We start from the raw sequence: 19987 nt of genomic DNA, 5'->3' as shown, positions 1-19987 counted from the left end.
TGGAGTGACCTTTTGTACCTTTAAAACAGCTGTATCTTTGTGATTTTAGCAGATCTTTATTTTTTATGCAACTGTTAACATTTTTGTGAACAAAAATGCAAACGTTAAAACAAATAGAAGTATGTGCTACAAGTTTTAATAATACTGTGCAAATTAATTGAAGCAGTTTCTTTTGTTCAGTTGATAACTGTCTCTCTGATTTGTCTGCTTTGGTTTGGTGAAACTATAATTGACTGTTCTACAAGTAAGTTATTGACCTAAGAGCAATCCAAAGCATGTGTTTTCCATGATTATGTAGCTTTTTTGTATTTTAGGTTTAGTGTCTGATTTCTTCACGTTTTCAACATCATCCCATCCATTAAAAAAATGAAATGAAATGTCAAGGGTAATCTTCACATATATGGATAACTTGTCTCTTCAAACTATGTGGTAATTGTAATTTCACACGTGTACTATGTGACATGTGCGAAAATTGATATTTGCTCTGAAATTTAAAGTTTTTAATTTGAGAAATCTTTTCCCTTTACTGTATGAAGGTGATATCTTCAGCGAGTTTAAAAGTAAAACCTTATTTTATTGAAAGCCACATTGTATACTGTAAAGATGGGCCTTACCCATCTACTGATCTGTTCAATAACCTGTCACACAGGGTAACAAAATACACAATGCGTAGGTCCTTCTAACTGCTTAGTTCAGACTGCTTCTAACTCCTTTTGCCGATATTCTTAGAGAATTCTGTGAAATGGTTCTAATGTTATTAAGGCCATCTTACTATATGGTGAGACTTAATATCAGAATCTTGTTTTCAGACTTTTTTGCCCTTTCTATAGCATTAGTGAAGTGCTAACAACGAGGCATGCTCTAGTTAAGCATCAGGCTCTGGGGAGGTGACGTTGCAGCCAGACCTTCTTCAGAGCTGAGCTCAGCCGCCGGTGAGACCTCTGCTGGCCATTGAAGTCAAGTGCTCTTTTTGTAGCACAAGAACATTCATGGGTTTTTAATACCATGCCCTTTACAGGGTGACAATTTTTAAATGAACAGATAGGCCTCGATATGGCATTGGTTTCCAAAAACTTGTTTGGAGCAAGTAGTCGTTTATGTCACTAAAATATTTAAAATCACTTTGAAAGCATTCATATTCTAGGGAAACTATTCCTGAAAATATCTGCACATCAAACCTGCATTAATAGTTACGTGGTGTGGTGATTTACTAACGGAATTTGAAATAAATATAACCAGCTTTAACTAACAGTCTTTACTTCTACTGTGAAAAATTTGCTTTTGGGGGAGCACATAAATAGCTTTAGGAATCTATTAATAATGACTTTACTTTTTTAATTATTGCTTTTTGTTTTTGTGGTTTTATTTAAGCATGCTAAGCTAAGCCTCTGTATTTTTTGTTTTTTAGATTTGACACAGTTGAAGGCATGTAAGTGGTCATTTAAATTTTTCCAAAAAACTTAAAGACAAAAATTTTATAAACACAAAAAGAGTTTCACTGTTTAATGTTTCAAATTTAAAACAGTTTCCTGTTATCCCACTCTTAGCATTGTTTTTTTTTTTTTTCCCTAGCAGGTTTTTTTTTGTTGTTCTAAAGCTATGCTAGTGTAAACTTTAGGAATTTATAAATACTTTCAGTGACAAATACCTCTGTAAAAACCCATTCTCTTTAGAAACTTTTTGGCTAAGTCTCAAGACAGATTTGTTCAAATTTCAACAATGTAGATCCATCATCTTTATAGAGATGCTTATAAAGAGTTAGTGGAATTTTGATCCTTATCTGTAAATCTAAAACTCTTCGGTGGATTGGGGAATTAGTTACTTTAATCTTTTCTGACCATGATTTTACCTTATTACTGGCTCGCAGAGGTTCCACTTTGCACATATCTAGAATAATATTTAATTTTTGCAGAATAATTTAGAGGGCTGTTTTAACATACATCCTGTTAAATCAGTTAAATGTTTCACACCTTTGTTTAGTGGTTTGGGTTTGTTTCCTTCAGCTCTTTTTTTTTGTTCAAGTCCCTTTTATCCTGAAATACAGGTATGTGACCCATGTCACATACCTAAGACATAACAAAATCAGTTGTGACCTGTGTTGTAAAGCTCTCAGCTGTAAATGCTCGCTTATTAGTTTATCAGATTTTCTGTGCAGACTGATTTTTACCACTTTCTCAAATACAGCTGGCATGATCCCCATTAGATTATTAGGTTGTCAAAAGAAGGACTATTCTGCTCCCCTTTCAATTCTGTAGAAACTGAGCAACGATTCCTCAGTATTCAGATCTACCTCCCAGGTTAATTTTTTGAAGAGCAGATATGATTGAGAACTTTACAATTCTAAAAGGTAACAACAAGAAAATAGTCTTGTTTTGACAGCTTTTTAGCTTCCACAAGTACTGCTACTCACCTCTTCTTTCATTTTCTTCTTATTTTTGTGTATTATTGTATTTCACCTGTGTTTAACCATTTATTTTTTTTCCTTGACAAAAGTTGCTAGCAGTTGGCCTTTTGAAGGGCTAAAGTAAACATTGGACTGAGGATCAGTTTCAGTTCTATATATTATACAGGATTTTACTCACCAATCCAAGCTTTGCAACTATTAGTTCAGATTCAATTTAATTATTTTTTTTTTAAATGGAAATCCCATTTTCCTCCTCCTTGCCCTGCGCCAGTTGTCATCGTTAAATACTGGTATTTGACGAAAAAGTTCATATGGCCTTGAGTTCATATGACATTGATTCCTTTCACTCTATGGTTAGTTGGTGTAAATGGGCAAGCAGGAAGGGTAAAATGAGCCATTAATAGTCAAACCAGATGTTTGATACATCGCCTCCATTCCTTTAAGAATGAATGGCAAATTCTGAATCAAAATAGACACTGCTAATTATGTTTCAATCATCAGTGATAGTTAGTCAATTATTTTCTCATTTTAGAATACTTCTTCTGCATGATTTGAATCAGAACAAGGTTTTTTTTTATTGTGTGTGGGGTTTTAGGGTTTTGGGCTGGTGGTTTTTAAAAAAAAAAAAAAAAAAAAAAAAAAACAAGAATTGAAAGCAAAAATACTATTTTTGATAGGGCTTAGGCCTGCCACCTCTATTTAAAAATTTGCTAGTCTGTGTGACTTTTGCATATGTTACAGTAGATATCCTAGCTGGTTGATTGTAACAGCTTCAAATATATTTAGTTCTTCATTTTTACCAACACGATAGTTAAAACTTTGTCATTTTAAGCCATATGTACTCAAAACTGAAACAAGAGGCCAGTGATTTGTTTTGATTGCTCTTTGTTGAACAGCAGAAAGGTCTTACAAGACTGTATGTAGCAATCATCACTAGATCAAAATCATCATGGTTCATAGGGTATTTAGTGTGAAACTTGCTATTTAAAACCTGTATCACCTGGATAGCAGGCTTATACAGCTTTAAAAAAATCAGTAGAATCCAGGAAAGTAGTTACCATATAGTGTATAGGAAAAATGAAAAATCATGTACGTTATTTTTAAACATTACATTTATTAATAGTATTCTAAAGGCCAACTAACACTTTCATAAACTACTGATGTTCAGTTGCCTGAACCTTTTTTTGTGAAGTCGCTCTCTCTTCAGAAGTATGACCACGGCGTTCAACACAGTTATTTATGTTAACTTACTCTTGGGCTAACTTTGAACCGTGAAGATTTAGAGAGGAAATGAGACTTTTGTCTGCAATGCTCTTAAAATTTTTGTTTTGTCCATTAATTTTTTATATATTTGAATGGGAAAGAAAAAGACACCTGAAGATCACTCAGAAGATGCTAATTTTTTTTTTTTTGTAACTTTGATTTCCTTTCATCCCATGACCAGGTTCTACTAAAGATAGTGAAGAGTTTCTGTTAACCTAAATGTAATGTAAATCAATTGTGGGGGAGGAAAAGATATTGTATGAAATGTCTTTTTGAGGAACACTTACCTCAACAGTTAATATAATAATGCAAGTTGAATTTAAGCTAGCAGTGCATAGAGCGACGTTGTTTATCTTAATGCTTCAGCATTTTTATTTTGTTTTTTTGCAGATGCCCTAATGTAACAGATAGGGGAAAAAAGTTCTTATTAGCTAACTGCTTCTTCTGGATTTATGGCAGGAGCCCGTTGGCACAGATGGAGGAGGAAAGGAGGGAGCATGTAGCCAAAATGAAAAAAATGGAAATGGAAATGGAACAGGTGTTTGAGATGAAAGTCAAAGAAAAAGTTCAGAAACTGAAGGACTCCGAAGCTGAGGTAATTGAAATCTCTTAAACCCCAATATGCTTGAGGCTTAACAAATGTAGAGATGGCTCTTTTTGCCAAGACTTTGCAATATAGCCTCTGTCTAGGAATTGATTTCATAGTTAGATTTTATGTTTAAAGACAACTCAGTTATTCTTTCGCAGCTTCTTGTCTTTGCTGAAATGGTATAAACCCAAACTAAAACAGTATTTTAGTGTTCATGTATGTCCTCTTTTTATTTTCACAGTCACAGTATGTTAAAATACTCCTTAACTTTCTTACCCTCTTTTTCTCTCACTTCTTTTGAATATTTTATGCCTGTTTTCTTCCGTGTGCTTTAAAAAGTTCTTGGGACTTTCATGGTTTACATAAGATAATATCGTAAACACAATTTGTTTTGAATATTAAAGAAGCATTTCAGGAACTTGATATGATGTCTATAAGAAATCATCTAAATTAGAATTATTAGACTAAGGAAGAGGCAGGGATGTGTTGTTGTCAGTGTTCTGGTGTCATTTGAAGATATGGAAATTGTAAGGATTAATTTCTGACATCTCCAGGTGAAATCCTCACAGTGAAGCTGTTTTTATGGGCTTCAAGCCGCTCTTGAAGTCTCTTTTTAAGAGACTATTATAAAATTACATTTAAGTAGGAAATTAATTTTAAGTTTTGAGAAGGCAGCTTCTCACGAAAAGCCAAACAGAGAAGTTCAAAACTGTCCTAAAGAAAGTCTGGCTCAAAATTTGAGGGAAAGTGAAGAAACTTGGAAGGGTAGTTGAAATGCTTGGCAGCCTGGACATTGTAAGGAGCCAAGGCATACTGGATCAGAGGGAAAAAAATGTATCAATCTAGATATTTTATTTTTTTTTTCTTTTGGAGAAGTAAGTAGATAAGAATATACCAGTCATCAACTTGAGGATTGTAAAGCTAGTTGTTTTCTCTGTGTCACAGTGTTTAATTAGTCATTGGATTTATCCTTCCTCGATTTCTGTCTCGAATCTTTTTAAACCCATTTATACTTCTGGCCTCCACACTCTCCTTGTTACATGAAAAACAAACAAACAAAAATCATTCTTTTTGTTTTTTATGTACTACCTCATGACTCTCTGAGTAAGTGTGTCCTGTGATACCAGTTTTTAAATGTTCATGCAATTAATTCCTTTTTTAGTTCACCATTCATGTCTTCATAACCTTCTGTTTTATTTTTTAAAATGTGGAAAGATAGGCAATAGACGGTATAAAGCATTTTAAAAAAAAAAATCTGTAAAAGGAAATACGTTTATATGTTTTGAAGGGTTTGTGTAAGAGAGGGACTTGCAAGAGAATAAAGAAAGAGTAAGTTTTATTTAACTCAATTAAAAAATGTGTTACACCAAACAAAAGGAATCACTTTTCCTGACAGTGTCTCCATTCTCACATACAACATGATTGATTGTTGGTCTGTCCCGTCAACTTGCAGGAGACTTCTTATACTATTCTGGCAGTGTAAACAGTTCACTTCAATAATACTAATAATGATTCATTTAATTAGTATTAAGTGTATTAATTTATTCACTAATGTTTTCCCAAATAGATCCTTAATATAGTTAATGCTATCGGATAAAATAAATGTTTGGGTGTTCTATCCACACAAAGTCAAAGGTGCTCATAATTTATGCATTACTGATACTCAAACGCTCTGCAATTTGTTTCTTAAACATTTGCATCAAATATCAAAGTATGCTTGAATTTCCTTTTGTTTGCAACATGTAGCTGCTTACAAGTCTTATTTGGAACTCAGGCAGCTTTTGGGGTGTTTTCTGTTATCTCTAACATGAGGATTAATACCCTTTTCTATTATTGGCAATAACTATAACCTTAGAGTTTTTGGTCTAAGAGTCTCTCTGAAGAGAAAATATAATACTGTATTTTCTTGCATTAGTATAGTTGCTGATGGTTGTTTCTACAGCTCCAAAAGTCGCTGTGTTTTCTGTGCGTACTGACTCTGTTCATAACTTTTTCTACAGCTGCAGCGACGCCATGAGCAAATGAAAAAGAATTTGGAAGCACAACACAAAGAATTAGAGGAAAAGCGTCGCCAGTTTGAGGACGAGAAAGCAAACTGGGAAGCCCAACAACGTATTTTGGAACAACAGAATTCTTCCAGGTAAGTTGGAGTCTTGTCCTGCAGTTCACAGTAATTGTGTAGCTTTCTGCTAAAAGACAATTTCTGTGGTAACGATGGTCAGTGGTGGTTGACCACTATGAAAGTGTCACTTAAAAGCCAAGAAAAATCTTGAACTGCTTTTAGTTACAAATGAGCATATATCAGAAATACTGGGAAGATTATTAGCTTCCAAAGCAGTTTTTCATCTGCAAAAATGCTGTATCTATACATGACTACATCTGTCTAAAAAAATTGTGTTTTGAAACTTTGTGTACTTGTGTAAAAAGATGGTGTATTTGAAAGCTAGATTGCATCAGACTTCTGAGGGCTGAAGAGTCAAAGCTTTGAGAATGAAAGCGTTTTAATTCTCCTGGTTCTTGGAAGGGGAAATCTAGTGATAAATGCATTGCTTGACTTTATGTACTACAAGTACTGTGTACATAGTAAGTTTCATACATTGTATTGCAAATGGCCAAGCTTTATAAAATGCATGTTTTAAAGATGTACACTAGTGATATTTTGTTAAAAAATAATAATCAAAGCACATATGCATTATTCAACAAAATTTTTCTTCTATCATTTTTAGAACCTTGGAAAAGAATAAGAAGAAAGGGAAGATATTTTAAATGCATCATTTTCACCACCAGTTATGTATTAGTTGCCAATATGCCAGCCTGGACATCAGTGTTTGTTGGATCCGTTTGACCAATTTTGCACCAGTTGTATCCATAGTTATGGATTTAACAGCATGACAAATTTTTGTTAATTTTGATGGAGAATGAGATGCCTTGAATTGTCTAGGGTGTTGTGTACTTGGAAAAATAACAGCTCTAAGTACCTTATTTTTTTCCTTTTTGTTTTTTTTTTAAACAGATGTCATTTTAATGCAAAAGAAAACATTTTACTGTTGTACAATCATGTTCTGGTGGTTTGACGGTTTACAGGATATTAAAAAATGCAAGGACTCTAGACGGTTTTTAGTGAGGATAAATTGCCATAATATGATGCAAACAGTGCTTCTCTATTATTATAATACAGGAATTCCATTCAGTGCAGCATATACAATAATGTAATTTAGTCTAACACAGTTGACCCTATTTTTGACACTTCCATTGTTTAAAAGTACACATGGAAAAACAAAAGTTGTAGGCTTACAGTGCACCTAAGCTTTTTATAACAACCCTTTTATGTTTTGGATTCTTTAAATATATGCTATTCTCATTTAGTAACTTCTTTAGCCAGAAGGATCTCATTACTGCTTCATTTTTTGTAATAACATTTAATTTAGATATTTTTCCATATATTGGCCCTCCTAAATAGAATATAGCTTCTTTCATATGGTAGGAACCAGCGAGTAAAACTTTTCCTTTAACTCCCTTTTTACATTTTATGGTAAGTAGCAGGAAAACGCATTTATAGGTCATTTCTAGGCAAAATTGTGGAGTTAACTACCAACCTGTTTCTACCTGTGTGCAGTCTTTCTTTATTTTACTAGAAATGGGAATATGGCCTCAAGAAAAACATCACCATTTCGCATTTAGCTGTATTCATATACTGCATTTCTGTATTTTTGTTTGTATTGTAAAAAGTCACATAATAAACAATGTTGTGATGTAACACGCTGCTGTGTCAGAAATTTTGAAGGAGATAGACAGCCAAGGACTTCCTTGGCTCTGACTCTTCCTTGACTCTTCCATCTGGACTTGATTGACCTGTGTCTTTGATTTGTCCGAGGAATTGGTTAAAGGTATAGAAAATGCCTTTCCATTGTGGAATTGTTAGAAAAATCCCTTTTCAGTGTCTGTGCTCTGAATTGGCAAAACAAGGTTCTGTCTTGCCCAGGAGAGGGCACCAAGTGTCCGCACCGCTGCGCTGTGTCCCACCAGCTCTGGTTTCTGTAGTCAGGCCCTCTGCGAGCTTTTGTGTGTATCTAGTGAGGCTGCTGCGTAACAACACATTTGCAGCTTCTTCGGGTACTTCTCTTAGGCTCGTTGGCAAGGGAGGGTTTTTTTTTTTGTCTTTGGTTTTAGTTAATTCTGTCCATTCTAATAAATGTAATAGCCAGGAACTTGATATTTAAAATACAGCCTAGAAGTTGTTAAAAAAATTGATGGGGGCTTTTTATGTCTGTCTTCGCCTCTGAAACAATGAATAATGTCTCTTTTTTTGCAGATGTCCCTTGTATCACCCCAGCTATCATTCAGTTTCTGTTCATTTTTCTTTTACATGAGTTATGCTTGTCAGAAATATCATGTATTCAGGTAGCTTCCCAAAGAAATCAAGACATTTTCAATAGTCTATATAAAGGCCTCCTTATAACTCATTTCAAATATACTGCTTATCTCTTTTCAGAGAAGGCACCGATGGCTGGTAAGTGGACGTAGCTTTCCCTTTCAGTTAAACCGAATTGCAAAATCTCATCTTTAAATACATCACAGGGGACGTACACTGCTTGCCCCTGCCCCTCGCCCCCTCAGGTTTCAGTTTAATTCAATAAATTGAATAGTGTAAAAAAAAAACAGGCAAGAGTTACTATCTAGGACAGAAGCTGCAGATTCTGAATTGCTTTTAGGACTCATCAAAATTCAGGATGTACTGTCTGTGGATATGCTGGTGCTTTAGTGGTCCCATTTGCTCTGAAATAGGGATTTTCATTTATCAGGAAACTCGTTTTAATCATGCTTGTCGTCTTTCTCCCCGCTCCTGTTCTCTGTCCTCCCACCCACACACTCAGGATAATCAGAAACTAGTATAAGCTCTTGCTAGATCTCTTGTATGAGGGCCCATAGATATTCTATACCATAGCATTTGTATTTGAATGAAAATGTAGAGCATGCAGAAATCAAGTGTTCCGAGTTCTTTTCTGAAATGGAGCATTCTCCTTTTGGGAAGACTTTTGTCACCTCTTAAACTGTTTCTTAAAAGCTTTGGCTTTTTATGGTAAGTTCAGGCTGCACCAGAAGAGTATGAGTTTGCCAAAAATTAGAATTCTTTTTCAGACTTTCTGCATTCTCTAGGTGTGTGTGGGTTCTTATTTTAAAAAAAATAAATAATAAAAAATAGGAGGCGTGAACCTGTGCAGCTTGCAGTATAGTAGCTGCGTAACCAGTAAAAAGTCTGTAAGCTAAAGAGATACTATGACACAGCCCAGGATTTTTTTTTTCTTCCACTGAATAAATAATAATTTAAATGTGTGAAGTCAAACCTCGTTTTTCTTGCTAATAAATAGGTATTTAAATTTCCCTGTATTTGTGTCACGACTCAAAGAACGTGCAGCAGGGGTTTAGTCATGTGTATGCTAGTTGGTCAGAAACCTGTTGCATCCAGATGTCACTGGACAGCACTAGACTTGTCTCATTTCCCTGGTGATGCGCTGTGAAACATTACCTGCTCTACTGAGGCACAAAATAGAAGGTATTAAAGAATTCTATATATCTGCTGCATGTTTCTATTAACAGTAGTTGTTAGAATAATACGGTCTAGATTTCAGGCAGCCATGAGGCTGGAAATTTTGCTGCTCTGTTTTAGAATGAAGATCTCAATTCAGCTTATCAAGTGTGTTCTGCTAAAGAGGGAGTGAGGAAGGGAAAATAATCCTGGTCCTGTCAAGCACGGCACTGCAAACAGCCCTGTTGAGTGTGCAACCACACTAGGCCATACATTTATATGGGGGTGTGGGTATATTATATAGAGAGGTATATTATTATAGAGAGAGAGATAGGAAAATGCATCTATATTTTTATCTATGAAAAAGTATGAATAAAGACTGCAAACTTGGGACTTTCTTCTGATGTAAAATACATTCCCATACTCTTCACAGAAAGAGTGGTCAGACACTGGAATAGGCTGCCCAGGGAGGTGGTGGAGTCACCATCCCTGAATGTGTTTAAGACTCGTTTAGGTGTGGTGTTGGGGGATATGGTGTAAGTAGAGTGGAGTTGATGGTTGGACTCGATGATCCCAAGGGTCTTTTCCAACCTAAACGATTCTATGATTCTATGATTGGGTGGTTTATCTGGCTGACCATACTTCAGGTTCAGCATCCTAAGTATCTGGATGCTGATATTCCTGCTTCCAGCCTGAAATACGAAGTGTCAAGTTTTGGTGGTGTGGCATTGTGGCTCTTTCTGTTTTCACTGTAGTTTCCCATTTGGTAGTCAGTGACCAGCTGCTGCCCTTTCTGACTCCTTGGAAAGGCCACATGTTGGACCTCTTGAGTTCGGGTGACTTTGTATCACCTGACTTCTCTTTGTGGTCTGGCTCAAGCAATGCCAAAACCATTCCTCAATTTGGCACCCCAGGGAGTGAGGCAATCTACGTTTCCCCTTCATAATTTCCAGAGTAAGCATAGAAAAGAGGTCTTTAATTGTCTGAGGACTGGTTTTGTCTTCGTTGATTCATGAAACCTCTCAATCTGATTTAAATCTAAATGACTTAAAATATTAACGCTTTTAAAGGTTTCAATAAATCAAATAAATCAGTACGGAAATCAAAAATTGGGCTGGATTACCAGTTCATGCTTTGGAAATGAGCAGAAAGTGTAGCTGAACTTGTGGAGCAAACCACTGTATGAAGGGTTCATCTTCCTACTTGTGCAGCATTGCCAAGCTTCATTTGTCTTTGGGTGGCGAGGACAGGCTAGGTTAGGTGCCCAAGGTAAGGACGTGCTTTTCCCTAAGGGCTCCCTGCAGAGGCTGCTTTTGCATACAGTTCTTGGGTTTCCTGCCAGCTTAACCTTAGTGTTTCCAAGCCTGTCTTAATGCAGTTTCCATTTCTCCACTGCCAACATCTCTGTTTCCTGACCTTATGCTGTTTAAGTCTCAGCAAAGGCAATTATTCCTTTCTCCACAACCCATGCCTGCTTCATCCTGTGTTCCGCTGAGTATATTGCTCTGGCGGATGGCTGGTGGGTTTGGTGGCCGGCCATCACGGTAGCCTGTCCTTGACAGCAGGATGTGCTGGGTCGCGCTTCCTGAAGTGAGCTGCTCATGCCAGCCCCTTCAGGAGTGGAGCACTTCAGAAGCTTTGCGCTGTGGTGTGGTTTCGCCCACCCCTGCCTTCCTGTTGGCACATGGTCACTTCTCCCAGGAGCTACTCAGCTGTCGCCTGTGGCAGCTTCCTTTGCTTCTAACTAGTCACAAATGTTCATCTTTAGAAATGGGCGCTAGACCCTGGTAAAAATGGCAGAGGTTGTCTTCAGAGGGTGCGAATGGGATTCCTCCCCCACACCTGGATCTGAACACCTGCTGGTGCTGGGACAAAGCACTGTTCCCATCGTCTCAGTTTGTGGATACAGGTGGTTGGCCATCTTTGGCTGTGGATGGCAGTGAGGAAGCAGAGTAAACAGAAGGTCTTTCCCTTCCTATTGTGTTTGGAAGTGAATGAGAGATGCTGTCACCCACCTCTCTCTGTCCAAGGAGAGGAGGGAGAGAGAGACAGACTTACAAGTTTAGAAAAAAACTAAACTAATGAAATATTAATAATAAAAGAAAATAATGAAACACAATACCTACAAAACAGTATCAAGCTCCCAGTATGACGATCACATCACCGGCAGGCACTGGGAAAGTCCCAGACTGGACTCAGCAAAGGACGGGAGCTGAATTCAGGGTCTGGATTCAGGAACACATGGATGAGGATCAATCCTACGGGTCAGTTTTGGGTCACCTCTCCTGTCCACTCCTTCCCGCAGGTGGGACCCCTCTATGCTCTTCTGCTTCTGACCCTCCAATGGGGCAAATAACAAAGTTCCCTGACCTTGGTTGTTATAGCAATAAGTGTAAGCAAGAGCCTCTCTGCATACCGTTCCTTGGTATAAATAATAAATAAAATCAGGTCTTATCACTCTGACAGCAATCAGCGTCTGGACAATAGGCTGTTTGTTAGTTTCAGAGAGTTCAGTTAATTAGAAGAGGCCCAGCTGCAAAGTAAAATTACTGAACAGAAAATTAGTTCTGTTTTACCTCAAACCAGGACACCTGGTCACCAGGATATACAGCTGGGAGATCAGTTTGATCCGTTCACCAGGTATCCTGGGGCATCCCAGGAATTGGGCAGCCGGAGGGGATGCAGGAGGGCATCTGCGACTACAGGTGGGGGCCCAGCAGCGGCACGGTGGGACCTGCAAGCGGACTGGGATGGCGGGCAGGGCTGCTGCGGGGGCTGCACACCGTTTTCTTGTAATGAGCTTTTAAAATCAGGTGACTGAGGGAAGAGATTTTCAAGCAATATCACAAGAAGAAACTGCTGACCGACACAGCAAAACAAGTAGAAATCTTTATCCGTTCCCCTCATGACTGGGGAGGCAGCTCTGGTTCTCCTTCTGTAATGTATCACTGCTGTGCTGTCATCTGGAGAGGTCTCCAAGGCAGCCAAGATGCTTGCTTTGTGCAGCCAGAGCAATTTTTTAACGAAGGTGATCATCTTTCAGCTTGCCCTGGGACAGCTAGACCACGTAAGTCAAGATAAAACTTGCGGTTTTGCTTTATTAAGAGAATATTATTCCTCTGGCTTCTCTGATCCCCCTCCTTGGCATGCTAGCAGTAATCTTCATGAAAGCCAATGAAAGGAAATGGAAAAAGCAGCCATGTCGCAATGACCAAGCCACATTTTTGTAGTTTATCAGGATTACTGAGAGGCAAGAGGAATCCCTTTCCCACTCTCAAGAGCTTCTCATTGAGATGCCTGGGGAATAATTTGCTCCTCTCCTTCGGGAGCTGCTGAATCACTTCTCCCCAGACTTGACTCATCCGTGTGGTTCTCACAAGGCGAGTGTGATGGTGAAGCTTTGAAATCTTTGCTGACTTGACCTTCACTTATGCCTGAGGAGATGTTAAAATCCAGGAACAACATGATATCACCCTCTTCTACCCAGCAAAAGCTGCCCCAATCTGTGGGCTTTAGCCGAATATTAACTGGAGCAGTATGAGAACACCAGAGGAACGCTTTATTTTGTACATGCCAAGTCTGAGAATCATGGTGACAGTCTTCAGGCTTTCACCTGGCCAGTAAAAGCCTCTGCGAGCTTGGGAAAGTCACCTAAATTGTAGTTTTCTTCAGTTTCCATCTGGAAAACAAATTCTGCTCTCTCTCCAAAAGAAAAAAATACCTTTCTTCGCGAGGATGGAAACAGGGGCATGAGTCTTAGCAAAATGGATGAAATGGGTTTGGCCAACTTCGGTGGCTGAGTGTCCTGCCACCTGGTACGGCGTGAGCTCCTCACCTTCCCTCTCTGCTGCGCTGCTTTGGTGGTTTTAGACCCCGCACGGAGCTCATTCAACTCCCAGAAAAAAAAAAAAAAAGCAAGTAGCTGTGTAATTTCATCCTGTCCAGACACCTTACAGAAAGTAGGTTCAGATTGAATCAGCGCAATTCCCAAGCCTTCACATCTCCATTCCCCCCAGGACTGCGCACCAAACTCCGGTGGGGCTTCTCCCCTGACCCCACGGATGGATGTAGCAAGGTCACCGCGGGCTGTCCCTTCCCAGCCACGGCGCTGGTCTGGTGGCTCAGCCCTGTCCCCAGCTCTGTCCTGCCGTCCCCTCTCCGGCGTCACGAGGGCATCTGCAGCTAAGACGCTCTTCCAGATGGTTATAATTAATAGATCTTTCCCCAGAGGCGTTTCACCGGGGGGGGGCAACAGCAATCCAATGCTGCTGCTTCACCAGCTCTCCCCGCAGAGCAGCCCGGGCTGGTTTTGCTTCGTTTCTCTCCAACTGCCAAGCCGCTCTCCGGCAGAGACGTGGGCCTTCTTATCTAATCCCGTACAAAGCATGCACGCTCTAATCCTCAATACCACCACCTAATTCTTTGAATTGCAAATAAGGGCGGCGGTTCAACACCTGTTCCTAGTGTGTTTAGGTTATGCACTTCTTGCAGTTCTTTAAAAATAACTTTAAAAGCTCCTGGATGATTAGGAGACTAGAATATCTCTCGGGGTCTGGGGGGACTGAGGGACTCGGGTCTTTTCAATCTGGAAAAATGAAGACTTGAGGGGGGATTTTATCAATGCTCATAAATACTTAAAGGGTGGGTGTCAGGAGGATGGGGCCGGGCTCTTCTCAGTGGTGCCTGGGGACAGGACAAGAGCTAATGGGCACAAACTTGAACACGGGAAGTTCCACCTAAACACAAGGAGGATCTTCTTTACCCTGAGGGTGGCAGAGCACTGGAACAGGCTGCCCAGAGAGGTGGTGGAGTCTCCATCTCTGGAGACATTCAAAACCCGCCTGGATGCGTTCCTGTGCAACCTGCTCTAGGTGACCCTGCTCTGGCAGGGGGTTGGACTAGATGATCTCCAGAGGTCCCTTCCAACCCCTGCCGTTCTGTGATTCTCTCTTGAATTTGCTTTTGAATGCCCAAGGTTTGGCCACCCTGGATCCTCATTGTCCCCACAGACTTGTGCCTTGTACTAAGAGGCACCAGGGAAGAAATGTCAGCTGAGTACCTACCCAAGCTCTTCTGAAGACTTTGCAGGTGATGTATGCTTGCTGTGGTAGCCCACCTGATTTGCAAACCTGATTACGGTGAAGAAACTGCAGAGAAGGGAGAGTTTCATGGTCCATTGTGTTTGCCAGCAGTACGGTGGAAGAGGAGTTGCTGACAAGTGAGTTACAAGCACAAAAAACCAGCTGTTAGTCCCTGGAACATGCTGTACTACTCCCTTCTACCCCGCAACCAGGCTTATTGGGCTACAAAACTGTTCAAACCCCAGAAATGACCCAAACCCCAGGGAACTATTGCCTGCCTGCATTTAAGCAGCAGGTGGCAACATCCACTGCCTTATGAAATTCAACTTACGGGTTCATGAAGGGTTTATTTCTCCTTCTCTTGGAGCAGGGGAAACCTCAGGCCCTGTTTGCAGTCTCTGCTTCTCTGAGGAGCACCAAATAAAGTCTTCAGTAGCACAGAAGGGAAGTACCTTGAATTTAGAGCTACGGTTCCTGTTTAGAGAAGGTGTTTTTTTCCCCCTGAGGTCTTTCAACGAGCACAACCTGAAGGGAGTCGGTGGTGTGTGTGGGCATGCAGGAATGCCTCCACAAGTACTGACAAACGCTTTCCCTACATGGTGGCTTTAATAGATTTGGGAAAGATGCAGAAAAAATGCTTTCCCTGACTACAAGGATGTGCACGGGTATGTGTTTTAATGGCTTCTCAAGGCGGCAGTTTAGAAAAACACCTCCACTTTCCTATTCTCAGCTTTTCCCTGCAGGGCAGCTTAGTGACAGCTCGGCTCCGGGACCTTCCTCCTCCTCCTGCCCTTGTTTCTCCAGCCTCCTGCCTGCCTTCCCCACGGCCATGCCCTGCTCCCCCAGCCCTGGCTTCTCCTTCTCCTCTCCCTACTGTGGGAAAAGACCCCATGGAGCATCCCCCACCCCAGACCCTCCATGGCCTCATTCCTGCCCTTCTCCTCCACCTCCCCATGGAGCAGCGTTCAGCCCTCATCCACTCCTGTTCACGGCTGTTCCTCATGCACTTCAGAATTCCATGTGCTTTCTCCAGCCATCGGGCACGGGGACTGCTCAGCTGCCCCCTCTGAGGCTGGCTGTGGCCTGCAGGGAGAGGTGTCCCCATGACGAGAAGGGGCGTAGCAGAGCTGTAGTCCCACGTGTTGGGTTGCATCAGATCGCAAATTGGCCATTCATCCTGAGTGAATTTTAAAAGCATGACTTGGTGTCTCTTGCTCATATTGCCTTTAACGCCTCATCGAGTTTCTGGTTTAAAGGGTGTTGCTGCTGCTGTTCTGTTTTCTGGCTCCCACTGGGAAATCTCAGCGTCCTCCTGAAGTCTTCTGTTGGCCTTGGTGGGTCGCAAGCAAAACACTTTAAATATGAATTCAAGCTTTACTTTGAAATACCCTGGCACCCTGCTGGTGTTGCAGCAGTTAGACCTGAGATACGCTGGCTCCAGCAGGCGTGGCTCTCCGGCTTTGCTGCCATCCTTGGGACCACAAACTGGTAGCCAGGCCACAGCTGGTAACTCAGCCTTATTTTAACCTCAGCATCTGGAAAAGCTGCCGTAAACCCGTTGAGCCACTTCACTGTTTGTTTCTGTGTGCTTCATCCACGGCATCGCTCAGCCTCGCACTGGTGGGATGGGGAAGGACATTTGGGACGAATCCCAAAAGGGAGAAGGCTAAAGCTCATTTTTAAATGGGAACTGCATGAAGAAGCCTAAAACCGTGGTACTCTTGGCACGGGAGGATACAGGCAAAGGGCCCAGGGTGCGGACAAAGTCGTTAAATGGCATGATTTCTAATTAATTAGAGAGAACGCCAGTTAAATTCTTCTATGTGCTGCCTTCACCTTACATCTGTTGTTCTTCTGAGGCATGCTCGGTCTCTAATGTCCAGCTCTTCCATGCCTCTGGCTAGCAAAAGCAAAATGGTCATGGGTATGAAGCGTGAGGTAGCTGTTGATGTCCAAAAATGCAGTGACTTTAAACAAAAACGCAAAAACAAGAAAAAAACAACCCCAAAACTGCTGACTAAATCCCCTTCTGACTGCAGAGCAATTCTGTCTGGCACTTCCAGATTTCAAATCTGTGAGTAGCTGCTTATGGTGAAGAAGATGAGCTGCTGCGCAGAATGACGCCAAATCTACATAGTGAGGCTGAGCCCCCAAAAAAAAACAGAGAAAAATGTTCTGTAAAAAATATATTCTGTAAAGTGGGTGATTGATGGATAGTGTTGAGCACCAGAGGTAAGGTCACATTGTTTAAAACGCAGAGGAACTAACAAAATAAGGGAGCCTGTTATGGAGAAAGAAGCAGCCAGAAAATTGTCAGATCACAAGATTTTAGTGCAACAAAAGACCATCTCTGTAGCTGTGCAGACAGTAAATGCTAGCCCAGAAATTCCTGGAAACTGAGGAAGAGACACACGTGACGCTGACTTCAAAGATACTAAAATATTTCTGTCCGTAAAGACAGATGGTCAACAGGAGATGCCTGAAAGCCTGGGGGATTTCATTTGATACGGGTGAGGAGGACAGTTTATTAAGTCACGAAATGATTGTAAGTAGTGGGCTTCGTTATGGGAATTGGCAATAAGCATACTTCCACTTTCTATTTCATCTTCTGCTCTTCTCATGGTCGTCCTTCTGGCATGTGATTCGTATTACTCTTTCATCAGTTTTCCATTAGCCTCAAACTCTTCCTTTTAAAATCTGCTCTTACCATTAACGTTGTTTTTCTTAAATACCAGGTTTACGTGCCTTCCGGTCTTTCCATCTACAAGGACAATCCCCATCCATGTGAAGCCATGGAAATGCGGTTGCATGGAGAAAGCAGGCAAACAAACAGTCCCATTTGCTTAGAAATTTAATTTTCCATGACCAGAAAAGGTGTCAGCTTAACACCTGCTCCTTCCTACTTGATGATTTCAGTTCTGCTTCCACATGCTCTTCCTGCACCGGAATTTGTAATTCATAGTCCTGGCTGGAGGTGGTGGTCCGGTTTGGTGGGAGTCTGGAGGAGCTGGATGGAGTCTGGGTTTATGGCAGAGAGCGTGACCCATGGATGTCCACCTGAGCAGATGGGTTGTTCGTGCACCTGAGGGCATGGCAAAGGCTGTCCGCTGTCTTTGCAAAACCCCTGTCTGTCACCTTTGGAAGGGCCTGGAGACCAGGGGAGGTGCCAGTGACTGGAGAAAGGCAAATGGCACACCTGGCTTCAAAAAAAACCACTGAAGTTCTGCAATTCAGCAAGGCCAAGAGCTGAAAGTGGGAAGGATTAACCCCTGACAGTGATACTGGGGAAGGACTTGCTGGCAAACAGCTCTGCAGGAAAGGCCTGGGAGTGGTGGGACAGGACCTGAACATAAGCCCCAAGTGTTCCCTGTCAGCAATGGAGACCAGCAGCATCCCACCCCTTACCAGAAGCATGGCTGGTAAGTCAAGGGAGGGAGTTATCCCCCTCTAGTCAGCACTTGTTACACCACGTGTGGATACTGCATCCCTCCTAGTACCTGATGGATGTCAATGAACAGCGGCGAGTTCAGGGGAGGTCCCCAGGGTGGCTGTGCTGGTGGCCAGGAGGCTCTGCGAGCTCCTACCCTGGAGGTTTTGCAGCCCGGCTGGATACAGCCCTGAGCATCCAGCTCTGAGCTTTGAGCGGGAGGTTGGACCAGAGCTCCTCCCACGGTTCTGTCCCACCTGAATTATTCTGTGCCCTTCAGCTTCTCCAGTGGCAGTGGAAAAGACAAAACCCTGAACTAAACTGGTCTGAAATCCACAGCCACGTGGAGCACCCCGCACTGGTGAGAGCATCGCAAAATGCCAAGAAGGGACCAACCTGACAGTGTTGCTGCTGCCCCTGTCTGCACTTAGAAGAAATAGAAATGACCCAGAAAATGTAATTGCCTTATAAAGGTATCTCGTGACTCAGAAACAAGGATTTTTAACGCTGCTTAAAGTGCTACTTGAGACTGATGTCTCCAAAACAGCAAGCTGTCTTTATTGATGTGAGCTTATGTAGAGATACTGTGTGCTTATATATGGCATACAAAAAGCTGGTCCTGGTTTTGCACAGTGAACAGGAATGTGCCTCGGCAGCTGGTGCCCCCGCTGGCCATGGCCTCATCCCATGACCGAGATGGGTTTCTTGAGCTCCTGGGGTATGTCTCAGCCTTTTCAGATAATTAATTGCCTCATTACTGGCAGTTTCTCCTGGTTTCCTTGGGGAGGTTTGCTTGCCTTCGCTGCTGGGGTTCCTCCCACACCGCCCCGCAGTTGACTGACCCAGATGCAATGTCCACTGTGGCCATGGCTGGGAGAGAAGCCTGGGATGGATGACCACAGGATCCCTCCTCTCCATGTCCCCGGAGCAGCCCCCGAGCCCACGGGATGGAGAGAGAGCACAGATGTTTGGACCCGACAGCATCCACGAGCCGCATCCCGGGGTATTTCCGTCACAGCGTCCGAGCGGCGCTTGTGCCTAATCCCCGCGGAAAGGCAGCCACATCGCCAGATGTTACAACTCCACTGACCTAATTCGGGATCCGGGGGCTGGCACCTGCCATCCCCGCCGCATCTCCCAACATCCTGGAGCAGCAGCCTCTGCCACGAGCAGGAGCATCCACCTCATCTTTGGGACCCTGCAGAGCACCTTGTCCCTGGGCACTGCTGTGCTGCCTGTGTCTGCACGGGGCAGCCGTGCCCAAATTCACAGCTGGCAGCATCCCACCTGCAGTGTCAGCTGTGCTCCGGCCCCGGCTGAGTGCTGGAGGATGGGCACATGACTTGTTTTTTGGCGTGCTGAGCCGATTTGCTGCACGCCATGAAGGGCGGGCACGCTGGGTTTTCATTGAGGGCTGCTCTCCCAGAGGAGGGAATTCTGTCAGGGATATTAACTCCCTGCTGGTTCAAGCCAAGTGCTTCAAGTGGCTCTGATTGATGTCTTAAAATTTGAGATATCCTTATGAATATATCCCAAAGGTCTTTGCTCTCCAGCAAAATATGTTGTTGCCCACACACCAAGCACTGTCTTCCCTACCACGGCCTTGCCAGCATTTGACTTCGTCCAAAGGAGAGTCAGGAGGTTGCACCCTTTTCCTCAGATGACCATCACTTTGTCAAAGAGGAGTTTGGGCTTA

The 19987-nt window shown here is 42.0% G+C and overlaps 1 protein-coding gene across 1 annotated transcript in view; it reads left to right on the top strand.

Moving 5' to 3' along the window:
- SEPTIN7 (septin 7) overlaps positions 1-8015 on the top strand; it is a 65541-nt gene extending 57526 nt beyond the window's left edge. The window contains exons 11-14 of the mRNA XM_063325502.1: positions 1409-1429; positions 4127-4262; positions 6257-6396; positions 6983-8015. Of these exons, the coding sequence (XP_063181572.1) occupies positions 1409-1429; positions 4127-4262; positions 6257-6396; positions 6983-7022 (337 nt within the window). The 3' untranslated portion in view covers positions 7023-8015. The remainder of the gene's footprint in view (positions 1-1408; positions 1430-4126; positions 4263-6256; positions 6397-6982) is intronic.
- Positions 8016-19987: the final 11972 nt, after the last annotated feature.

This window comes from Chroicocephalus ridibundus, chromosome 2 (assembly GCF_963924245.1).
Source record: "Chroicocephalus ridibundus chromosome 2, bChrRid1.1, whole genome shotgun sequence".
NCBI classification, from domain to species: Eukaryota; Metazoa; Chordata; class Aves; order Charadriiformes; family Laridae; genus Chroicocephalus; species Chroicocephalus ridibundus.
The sequence above is the reverse complement of the archived record's forward strand: the minus strand, read 5'-3'. Positions and strand labels throughout refer to the sequence as shown.